The sequence below is a fragment of the Trachinotus anak genome, unplaced genomic scaffold (genome assembly GCF_046630095.1).
Source record: "Trachinotus anak isolate AG129_WGS33_773 ecotype Australia unplaced genomic scaffold, CSIRO_AGI_Tana_v1 ptg000021l, whole genome shotgun sequence".
Lineage (NCBI taxonomy): Eukaryota > Metazoa > Chordata > Actinopteri > Carangiformes > Carangidae > Trachinotus > Trachinotus anak.
Window position 1 is genome coordinate 25903360 of NW_027273872.1, and position 12224 is coordinate 25915583.

At 38.2% G+C, this 12224-nt stretch overlaps 1 protein-coding gene across 2 annotated transcripts; it reads right to left on the reverse strand.

The window, feature by feature from the left end:
• Positions 1-2652: 2652 nt before the first annotated feature.
• LOC139605908 (uncharacterized) lies at positions 2653-6868 on the reverse strand. Of its 2 annotated transcripts, none has more exons than XM_071457788.1 (5): positions 5765-6868; positions 5621-5659; positions 4742-4919; positions 4428-4541; positions 2653-3177 (listed from the first exon to the last, which is right to left on the reverse strand). In XM_071457788.1, the coding sequence occupies exons 1-4, from the start codon at positions 5925-5927 to the stop codon at positions 4538-4540; spliced, it is 384 nt and encodes a 127-aa protein (XP_071313889.1). In that variant the 5' UTR covers positions 5928-6868; the 3' UTR covers positions 2653-3177; positions 4428-4537. The 2 variants fall into 2 exon arrangements, with proteins under 2 accessions (XP_071313889.1, XP_071313888.1); XM_071457787.1 differs by having other exon boundaries at positions 2657-3177; positions 4428-4547.
• Positions 6869-12224: the final 5356 nt, after the last annotated feature.

A 12224-nucleotide genomic window follows, 5' to 3' on the forward strand; every position in this document is an offset into this window, starting at 1 on the left:
AAAAAAAAAGCTCATATCTGGCAGCTCTATGATTTCTTTTAATGAGCTGATATCCCTGAGGACATGAAACTGAATTTCTCTCTGCAGTCTTTGGCTGAAAACATCTAAAAAAGTCTGAGCTGTCAAAAGTTAGACTACTGCCTCATTTCCAAGATGGAACATCATCCAGCACATATTAGTCTCATTTTATGCAAATGCACATTTCCATATTGATTAGTCAAACTTTTCCGCTCAGACTTTCCGGTAAATAGCTGTTCAAAGTGCTCCCTCCTCCCCTGCATCACTGGTTGTATAAATTTTCATGATTAATTCCTATTGATAATGGGAATCAATCGGCCTTTGATCTGGTATAAACAGGCAAACAGAGATGAAAATGAATGTAATAGCAGGGTGCTGTCAAAAAGCAGATATTTCACCTGTAATTGATGTGAACTCTGCTCTGAAGTTTCTGAAGCAAAGTCATTTCTGTTTGAGTTTTACTTGGGCCAGGCCTTGAGAGCATCTATAACAGCTGATTTTCAAAGCAAAATCAAATCAATATAAATCAACTTTTGTGTCAACTCCAGCCCTGGTCGGAGCACTGAGACAAAGACGTACGTAGCTTATTAAAACAATAAAATCTACACAGTTGTGAATAGTGACTTTCAGATTAAAATACTAATGTATTAATCTATATCAAATATTCATATTATTCCGGCAACGTGTTTATCTTACTGCCCCCAGTGGTGAAAAGATAGAAGACACCACATCCAACAGTGAAGTCACAGTGTAAAGCCACACCCCCCAAGTACACTTCTACATCACTGCAGCAAAGTGAGGTATTTCAAGAAAAAAATGGGTTGATAAGAAAATATTTAATAATTTCAAATGGTTTGGCTGGTGGTTTGCTATGTAAAAGTGTCTACATATGGCACACTTTCATACTAGAACAGCATAAACACGATGCTATGACAATAGAAACACTTCATTAGGAAATTATTCAAATGAGTAAAGGAATTGCTGCCTATTCCTCATACGTGTCTATGACAGGGATGATGTTCAATGAAATAAAGTTTTGAATGACATAAAGTGGTTCAGCCCACATGAACATGATTCAATGCAGCTGCAAAAACTAAATGTTTTTTTAGACCACGTTCAGTCTAAATAAATGCTGCAATGACCCACAGAAAATTGTTGTGTGCAGACTGACTTTAACTGTTCTTCCTCATCTCAAGACCTGAATTCAATATGCAGTTGTTTCACAGGCTTTGGGAATCACAAGCTCATGTGCCCTTCCCATTGAAAAGCAGCAAATTTCGATATGTATTGCTGTTGACAGCAGTTCTTTAGCCAGGTATTAAGGAGGCCCAGAGATTTGCTGTGATTGATTACTCACACTGAACACACACAGACACACACACACACACAACCACACACACTTGTGTACAGCACTGTGATAACTGATGCCTGGAAATGTAGATGAATAATCAGAGTGTTTTTTTTGAGCTGTATTGACAGGTGAGTACGCTCAGACCAACAAATGAGTGAGAAATCTAATCAATGAGTAAGTGCCCAGAGTCTGGGCTGAAGGCAGAGTTGAGGCCTGTTTAAACAGATACTGGACTCTATCTTTGCTGATACGACTCATTTGTGCATTTGAGACCAGCACAAATTCCAGGTGTTAGGGGAAGACAAGACATGAGCTTTGTCCCTGGGTTAATAAATAAACATCTCTCACAGCAGACGTGTCTCTGACCTTGGCTACACCACCTCTAGTACCTCATGTCCCTTAGACCAGATGAAGTGCCCCTTTTAAAAGGTATTTTTTTAATTTCTTTTTCTAATTTGATATCAAAGTCTTTAAATTTGGCTCGTGGCATCAGTTTTCATCTAAAAGCGTGTTGAATTGACCCACAACTGCATTTGAGTTCTATTTCTGCGAGACCCACGAGCCCCTGCCCCTCCTTCTTCAGCCCCCCTCATCACAGCCTTCACAGTTAATGCCCACAGACAGAGCTCTGCAGAGCAGTACTTCTCACTGACCTGCCTCCACTGTTGACAACCAGGTAACGACTGTGACAAACAGTACCGAGGCTTAGGACAAACACTGTTGGGAAATTAAAACTACCATTAAAACAGCTTAATACAGACAGCCCTACTCAGGCAACAGCCGCTGGCTCACTCTGAAACTGTCTGCTGCAAATTCTAGTTGCATTTTTATTAATCAATTTCTCAAATTAGCCTTTGATTATGTTCTGGACAGGACTCTTCTGCAACTTGATTATATCTGCACTGTAACAAAATTACCTTAAAACTTACAGTAACTTACTGGCAACAACTGGCCAGCTAGTTACTGTAAATGTTTTACAGTAGACATACTGTACTTTCATTCACAGTATTTGTTTATATACTGTAAAATAAAAAACAATTAAACACTGTGATTTCAGTTGTTTTTACAGTATTGAGTGTTTCACTGTAAAGTAAATACCAATTAAATACTGTGATTTCAGTTGCTGGTTTACTGTACAAATAAAAACAGTTAACCATTGTTATTTTTTTGTGGTATTATATATGGTAATACAGTACTATTAACAGTAGGTAACAGCTGATCACTGTAAATTCAGTTTCTCACTGTACAATTTAAATACTTTATCACTGTGATATACTATTACCCATCATGACCCATATTCTAAAATATTTCAATTAACTACAAAAAAGAAGAAATTTGTTAACACAATTATTTATTCAAGACATTTGGTGAACAAGATGATAAAGCACAGGTTTACAAACTTTTCAGAACAAGTACCACGATGTACCAAACCACTCTGACTACTACAACTACTCAGGCCCGCCACAAATAAATAGTAGTAGAGGAGACATTGAATAGGCTAACTGTTGTCTTAAAACAACTAACAATTGTTAAAATATTGCCATTATAGAAACAAGAAATAAAAAATAAAAAAGCCAGTTATGTCAGCCGGCCCAAAAGCTCAAACTATTAACAGGCAAGCTTCACAATTATACATTTTTTAAAAACACAACAATATAATGTAAAATACTTAACATTTGCATGAACAATGCAACTGGACACATAGGAAACTTTGTTAAGAGAAATCCTCTCATTCCCCGACCACTTGAAATAAAGGTCTATGGCCTCTTGACTGCCCTGAACCTGGAGACCCAGATCCCAGTTGGACCCTGAGATTAAAGAAGAAAACACATTAAAAATTACATTATTACAATTACTTTGTCAGTGTTTGCCCTAGCTTTTTTGTCTTGGGGGGGTTAAAGGGGGCCGCCCCCCCAAATACAATGTAGGGGAAACACTGTTTGTAATGCAACAGGTATGTGATGAGGGTCTACCATGGTGATGTCATGTCAAGGTACTTATTCCTTATAGAAAGTGTGTCAAATATTCCAAGATGACAGTGCTGCATTCAGTTGAAGGTAGCCTACATTTTGATTCAAGATGCAAGTGGTTTTATGCACAGCTCCACTACTTCCTGAATTAAGCCAGCTCCCTTATTTCCTGTCTTACATTATGTGTGTCTGACCATTGTGGATCAATCAGTTTTTCCAATAATGTAAGACAGGAAATAAATGAGCTGGCTTAATTCAGGAAGTAGTGGAGCTGTGCATAAAGCCCATTGAGTTTAGCAATGTGTTAAAATTAGGGATGCACAGATACCTATACCGGTATGATAGCATTAAAGGCATGAAGGCGACGCTGGCTGCAGTGACGGGGAAAAAATCCACTGTACTGCATCGCAACTCTTCTCAATCTGAGGTAAAGAGTGTGTCTGTCAGTGTCCAGTGTGTGTGTCTTTCTGTGTGTCAGTGTCCAGTGTGGGTGCGTCCGTCTGTGTCCAGTGTGTGTGTCTGTCAGTGTCCAGTGTGTGTGTGTCTGTCTGTGTCCAGTGTGTGTGTGTGTGTGTCCGTCTGTGTGTCTGTCTGTGTCCAGTGTGTGTGTCTGTCAGGGTCCAGTGTGTGTGTCTGTCTGTGTCCAGTGTGTGTATCTGTCTGTGTCCAGTGTGTGTATCTGTCTGTGTCCGTCTGTGTCCAGTGTGTGGAAAAATAAAATAAAAAATTCAAAGCAACTTCATGTGTAATGGCGTAAGTACTCAGTATCGGTATCGGTGAGTACGGAAATGCAAGTACTTGTACAGTACTCGTTTTGGAAAAAAGTGGTATCAGTGGATCCCCAGTTAAAATGCTTAAAGAGATGTTGAATTAACTGTTCTTAACATGTTTTTTTATTGACCATGAATTACAGCATGTTTGATTTTTCCTGCTGAAGTCGACTCGCCCGGTGGACCATAGTCTCAATCACCATTCAATCACTAACATAGCAGTAGCTTAACACACATTATTTAATAAAATATTTGATTTAGCATCTTTAAATAAACCATCTTGAACTTTCAATGCAAAAGCTATTATCAGAACCTCACCTGCATCTAGTCAGTTTGCCAATCGAACTCAGTGAAGTCCCTGATGAAGGAGATTACATGGGGGTTCATGTATGAAGTCTTCCGCTTCACCACTCTCCCAGTCCTCCGGCTCATCTGCTCCTTGGCAGTATAGGAGTTAAGGGTGGGACAATATGTACATGTTAACGAGTAATCAGTTAGCAAATCATAACTGCTTACCAAGAAAAACAAGGAAATTACTTTTCTGTTTACTGCAGAGTGGAGGATCCATGTTTCTGACAAAACACTCTGAACCAGTGATGGTTTTACAATCAACAATCTATGATAATTAATACCTCTGAACAAACTCCAGTGTTGCGCTGGCTTCCACCTGATACTCTAGGTTGAATACATAGTAACAGGCGAAGAGAGTGGCCAAGGCAGTGGTGAAGTCAACCAGGTGAGCAGCAGGTGGAATTACGACGCTCCCCTCGATCCACAGCATCCATTTTTTTGCAGTCAGGATTGTCTCTCCTTAGTAAAGAGAGACATTACAAAAATTATATTTCATAGCAATTCATTATATAAATGTTTTGTCCCACATAAATGACTGTAAAAACAGATGTGATATGGGTTGATCAGAAGTTTATATATTTATTGTTTATTAGAAAACTATTTACATAAAAGCTTCAGAACTTTGCTTCAGATAAATGTTTTGGATCACAAGAGTAAGAGAAGTATTTACAGAAAAAGGTTTCTGCAAACACTTAACATGAATGAAAACTTCAGTGAATCAATAAACACTTGCAGGGTATGAAGTAAAATACATGAACTACAGTTTCTGTACTCCACATAACTTCCTTTATATATATATATATATATATATATATATATATATATATATATATATATATAAAAATATATATATATATATATATTTTTTTTTTTTTCTTTTTCTTTTTTCTTTTTTTCTGTGTGTTGACCACAGGGGGTCGCGGTACAAGGTGCAAGCTGGAATTTTTTTCTGGAAGTTCAGATGTGTGTTTGGCTGTCTAATCCACAGGATGTCCCACAGATGCCAAGGGTGGAAAAAAACTCCTCTGCCTCGCAGCGAAACGATAACAAACAGCAAGTCTCCAGGAGCAAGCTTTAAACACGTCTCTGTCTCAGCTAACGTCAATGTTTTTTGTAGAAAAAGAAAAAAAAACGTCCGTCTGTCTACATAAGCTAGCTACCTGTAGGCCAATGGCTGTGGAGACGTCTCTGTCTTTTCTCTGAGTAGTAAAAGAAAAGTAAAAGAAATCAACACAGACGATGAAAATACACACAAACGCAACAACAATTTACACAAGCACAAGACAAAGCCTTGGGTGACGAACCGAAATGTACGTGCCACCGATAATAAGGAGCTTTCTGGTCAGTAACGGAGTCAGAGCTGCAGGCTAACCGTCTCTGCTGCAGCGCTGTGTTGGCGGGTTTTTGTTTAGCAATGACGTGACTGGCCCGTTTGAAGCGTGACCGTTGATCTCTCTTGATCCTCATTGGATGAAGTGAAAGTGAAGCGAAAGAAGAAAAAAAACGTATAGCGTTGATACAAAATAAAAGTCCCAGAGTTAAAAGTCAAAATGATGAGTTAACAAGACATAAATATAATATAAAAATATAAGAAAAATATAAAAATATATTAAAAAAAGAGAGAGATAATCATTGTTTTTATTATGATACACTTTAAAAAAAAAATCTAATATACACAAAGGAAAAATACAGTAATTTACCTTACTATTTACAGTACTATACTAGCTATTGTGATTTTCTTTACAGTAACCCTTTGTCTACTGTTATTTTCACAGTAATACTTAAACTACTGTGATTTTGTCAAGCGGACAACGCTTTATTGTAGAATTTACAGCATTCTACTGTAAAAATCATACACAGTAATGTTACTGTGTTTACTACAGTAAATAACTGTAGATTTCACAGCCATTTGTTACAGTGTGGTTCTTTGTCCCTTTTCCCTGTCTCCATTTCTTGTTTACCTCATTTATAGCTTGGTGCCAGTTTCCCAAGCTCCTTACAAATAAAAAAAAACTTTGTTTAACCAACTATACTTGGTGGCACAACAACACACACTGTATCTATACCCTGTACCTACTCTACTGTACCTGTTCGCATTCCCTTTGCATTGCATGCATTTTTACTGTTCACTGCAGTTTTGAGATAAGACCATAAGCTGGCTGCAGCCAAGCAGGACTGAAGCTCCACAGGAGAATGATACTGCAGATGTGATCCACTGATCTTTTAAATTGTGTTTTTTGTAATAGAGGAATACAGTATGTATATAAAGCTATTTGACCAGAACAGTACCCAAGTGACAAAACAGCCACATCAATATCTTCTAGTTTGCAAAGTCATCTTGAAATCATAGTACTATACGTAGTTGATGAGTGTATTTTCTGTGTTCTTTTGTATTCTTATGTGTATTTTACTTTGAGCTTATTTTTACTTATTTTACTTGACTTTACTTTGAGCTGGAAGCCATTGCCACCTCGGGGGAGGGGCTATTTATGTTGTCCCACTGCTGTATTCTATTAATTTAACCCTTTGATGCAAAACATGGGTCAAAAGTGACCCGGCTGAGTTTTTATCTTCTATATCTTTGCAATAAATTAATTTCATCATTCAGTATTCAAGGTATTCCTCAATTAACTTGTTTTTGATCATCATACATGATTATTTTATTTTTTCCTTTCTTACTTTTTGAATAAAAACCCTTTTTGTATCACTACCCTTCTAATGCACAACATGGGTCAAAAACGACCCGCATTCATTTTCCAGGTTATTTCATGTATGGCTGAGTGTTTCTATGATATACTTTTGAAATAAATTAATTTCATCATTTACTTTTCCAAATATGCAGTAAATATCTTGTTTTTGTTTAGCACAAATCATCATTTTTATTTTTCCTTTCTTAAGTTATGAACAAGCACAGCTTTTGTAATTCTACATCAAGTTTACACACATGGGTCAGAAACATGCATTTACTACAGCGTTTGGTGGGAACTGTGAATTGTGCTTGTGTCAGACATTTCACAGCTCAGCACAGCGTCCTTTGCCCATCTAATACATGTAAGTATTGTTTTTCAATTGTTCTAACATTACCTTAGAAAAAATGTGATTATGTTTAGGTTACCTTGAGAGTGAGTAGATTACTTGTCAGAAAGTTACAAGTAATTACTATTAGCTAGCTAGCTGTTGACATATTCTACTTTAGTTAGCTAATTTTATTGTAGTTGGCTTAGCTAACTACATAGCTAAGTGGATTGCTAGGCTACTAAGCAAAACAGTTAGCTAAGCTACTTAGCCAAGTCACCAAAATATAACTATGTATGTTTATGTATATTGATGTGCATCTGAAATTTTTATTGTGCTTTTGATTTTCTTTATCCAGAGTATGGCTGCTCGTTTTGCTGCTGAGATGGTTGTAGCGATGCTGCAGGAAGAACCAGATGAGGAAGATGAGGAAGCAATTTGTCCTGGTTCAGAGTCAGAAACCTCTGATGATGATGACCCAGACTATTTACCACAGGGTCAAGCTGGAGTTGTGGATGTGTCCAAGCTGAGGAGGTTCTAAAATGAAATTTGTGCTCTAGTGATGTGTTCAGTTGTGTTTTATTTTGTTTGGTCACATTTCACCAGTTTATAGTTGTTAAACCACAGATAAAGTTCAGTTCAATAGCCATGTTATCTGTTATCAGGAGGTATGTGTATGTGTGACAAAATGACAAACATGTTGCAATTATTAAATAAATAACTGTTTGGCCCCATTCACTGCTAAAGAAATTACTTGAAACAAATTATTATTATAGTATTAAGACATTTAATTTTAAATCACACTTGGATGACCCATGTGTAGTAATATAAAAAGTATTTTTGTTCATAAAGTAGGAAAGAAAAAATGAAATTAATGATCTGTGGTAATTAAAAACAAGATATTTAAAGAATACCTGGAATATTCAATCATAAAATAAATTGATTTCAAAAGATAGAGCAAAGAAAAACTCAGTCAGCATGAAATAACCTGGAAAATGAATGCGGGTCATTTTTGACCCATGTTGTGCATTAGAAGGGGTGGGCATATGTTGTGCATCAAAGGGTTAATATATTTGTTAGATTTTTGTCAATTATTTACTCTGAAGAAAAAAAAATATTACAACAGACCCTGACAGTGTGGCAGTAGCCAGCATGAGCAGGACCGGGACCCTGAACCTGCAGCAGCTGAAAGTAATTCAAGTGTAAATCTTATTGCTTATTACTGTGACATGTCAAAGTGTCGGCTGTGAAAAGAACCGATGTCCCCTTCAACAGGCAATACAGGATCTGACAGTCAAAGTGCTCCCACCAAACTCCAACAGTCAGCTGATGAACAGCAGCCTCATGTTGGAAGAAGCTTCCGAATTGATATTAACCTTTGACGGCACTGACGGGCGGAGAGTGGCTGCATTCAGTTTGCAAGCACAGTTCAGAGGGAACAAAACATGGAACTGAAAATAGAGAAGAGGAATAACATCAGACCAGACTAACAGGGAAAACATGAAGAAAGAACAAACACAGTCAATCTCTTCTGCCTTCTCTCAGGTTCTTCGCTATCATTTATTGATCTGGGCAAAGTCGCCTGCCAATACTGCTGATTATTCATCTGTATTAACAGTCATCAATCAGGGCTGCACGCACAAGTGTGTGTGTGTGTGTGTCTGATCGATTATATAGTGTGTAACACTTGGCTAAATAACTTCTTTCAACAACACTACAAATTGAAAGCTGCTGCCTCTTAAAAGCAGAGAACATGAGTTCACAGTTCTTCATACAGTACAGCTCTCACAGAGCACAGGCCTTTCAAAGGACTCCATGTTGAAGTCAGTTACTATCAAGATACTGCCGGAGCTTTAGAGCTGAAGAAGTTGCACAAGAGCGTTTTAAATTACAGAATAAATCCAGTCTTTGTGGCGCTTCAGTGAATTCAGTGCTGAGGAGCAGATGAGTCATTTAAATAGAACACTAGTATGTGTCTTTAACCTTCTTTAAAATCGAGTGTCTTCTGCATTGTTATTTTAACATTTCATATTAATTCCATATTTGGATATTTTGTTGACTGTAGATCAGTTTCTCATTACATTTATGCAACCCCAGCAGAAAAAAAAACTGCGTTCATTTGTTGGTGGGGCTATAAGCAGACAAATCCCCTTACACACCAAAAATTAGTGGGTATAAGCAGGATTTTGGAACGTGGGTAAACCCGCTAAAAAAGAAGATTGACCCCTTTTACGCTGCCAACCGAGTGCACCTGAGAGGACAAACACAACTGCAGGGAGCAGCGTCATCACATGTACACACACACACACACACAGGGGAGAAAGAGGGGGCTGCTAGCTGATGTGCAAACTGGTAAACCAGATCCAACGCGTGAGAAGCAGAAACAATGATTGTGTGTTTTTACATCTAATTTCACTGCATTCAGGGCTGAAAGAGCTAGTGCAGTGAAATAGCTGAACGTAGCCGCGGTGTTCCTGGTCTAACAGCAGCGTGCTGGGCAGGTGACAGGTCAAAGTAGCGTGTCCACCCGGGTGTTGTGTTTACAGCGCTGCCAATTGTGGTCACAGCCGATAAATACCTGTGTCTTCTGTCATTTTACCTGGGAGTGAATGCTGATTGTATCATTTCCCCCTTCCCGACAAAGGCTCGATGTTAGCAGGTCTTATTGGTTTTTGACCAGTGGAAAAGAGGCTTTATAGTGAGAAGTAACAGGCTATTTGACTCAGTTCAAATATTTCCATAATTAGCATTCATGTTCAGACATATACATTCTTGGCTCTTTCTGAGCTTCTTACCATTCAGTAAAATGTTCTTGCAGTTTAACACAGTCACTATACCACTACAGTATGTAGAATAACTGGTAGTTTAGCCATTTTTTTTTTAACAAGTTTGTATTTCCTGTGCAGCTGCAGCATCAGCTTGTTGCACATATGAATCTTAATGTTACTGTGAAAGAATTTACTTTCACAGTCTTCCAGTCTTACTTTGTAGGCCTCACTCATACTCCAAGAGTTCTCATAGTGCAGGAGACCTTCTGTCTATCCTCTGTTGCTATGGTAACCAAGGTCTTATAGATTAAAGCATAATTTTGAGGAAACGGGCCAAATCCAGTTCCAATCAAGGAGGACTGAAGTGGAGTAAAGGGCAAGCCACATGTAATATTAATGAGGTCAGAGCATGTGATAATGACCAACACACAAACAGGTTTAGCCTATAGTTTAGCCTTATCTGGGAAAGGTACGGGTTGGGATTAAGGGGGTTAGGGTGTTAGGGAGTGTTGCAAACACGTGATGCCTCGGAAATCCAGTAGAAATCCTAACGTGATTCATCATACTGTCCTTGACATCAAGCTCACAATAAATACTTCATCAGACATCTGAATCTGAACTCCTTGTCCTTTTCTTCAGCTCACAAGACTTCAAACATTTATAAAATGTTTATAACTCCAAAGATAAATGTTGATAACAATAAGGCTTAATGAGAAGTGAATCATTTTGTTTCTCAGTTCTGTACTTTATAATATTGAAAAACTAAAACATCACTGATCACATCTATGGATATTGCATAAAGCAAGTTGTTGTAGTTGTTGATGGGGACTGTTTTTTCAACCCTGTTTAGTATCAAATGATGGTTTTTATATCATACTTAACTTTCCTGTTTAAACTGTGTTCATTTCTATCTTTTCTACTTTGACATGATACAATATGACCATCAAAGCAAATAAAGGACACAGATTTGGCAACAAGTAAGAGAAGGTCATCTAATGTTTTGTGAAGAGTAATCCCATGAGTTGGACTATCAAAAGTCTGGCAAAGCTTTATTGCCAAATGAAAAAGCAAAAGAGGGAGATGTGCCTCTGTATTTTCTGTCAGAGGAAAACTCTTTGATGATACTCACGTAATGAAAATATGTTGGGTGACATATGTGCAACAGCTTCACTTCAGAAATCAAACATTACCAGAGACTAAAAGTGTTTCAAAGTGAAAAAAAAAATCGTTTTATAGTTCACATGGTTTCTCACCAGACTGACTGTCCTAAGCTGGCGCGTGGAGTGTGTGTGAGAGCAGAAAGTGACTGACTGATACACAGTGTGTCTGCTGTGTGTGAGGAGACAGGAGCACAAACATAACCTTTAAGCATCTGCCATCAGTGGAGTGGCATGGCGGGAAAATGCAGCCAATATGATGCAATGCAAGTGAAACACAAACCAAAACAATCACGGCAGACTACTGAATAAACAAAGGCTGACATGAGGCTAACATACTGTATGGCTGACATGAGGCTGACATGAGGCTAACATGAGGCTAACATACTGTATGGCTGACATGAGGCTGACATGAGGCTAACATGAGGCTAACATACTGTATGGCTGACATGAGGCTAACATGAGTCTGACATGAGGCTAACATGAGGCTAACATACTGTATGGCTGACATGAGGCTAACATGAGGCTAACATGAGGCTAACATACTGTATGGCTGACATGAGGCTAACATGAGGCTAACATACTGTATGGCTGACATGAGGCTAACATGAGGCTAACATACTGTATGGCTGACATGAGGCTAACATGAGGCTAACATGAGTCTGACATGAGTCTGACATTAGGCTAACATGAGGCTAACATACTGTATGGCTGACATGAGGCTAACATGAGGCTGACATGAGGCTAACATGAGGCTGACATGAGGCTAACATGATGCTGACATGAGGCTAACATGGGGCTAACATACTGTATGGCTGACATGA

What these genes read in the sequence shown, in the direction of transcription:
- LOC139605908 (XM_071457787.1), bottom strand. Translation starts at nt 5,927, where the DNA reads ATGAGGATCAAGAGAGATCAACGGTCACGCTTCAAACGGGCCAGTCAC. An exon ending in TCGGTGGCACGTACATTTCG is followed by an intron (nt 5,660 to 5,764) that starts GTTCGTCACCCA and finishes TTTACTACTCAG; the next exon opens with AGAAAAGACAGAGACGTCTC. An exon ending in CCACAGCCATTGGCCTACAG is followed by an intron (nt 4,920 to 5,620) that starts GTAGCTAGCTTA and finishes CTCTTTACTAAG; the next exon opens with GAGAGACAATCCTGACTGCA.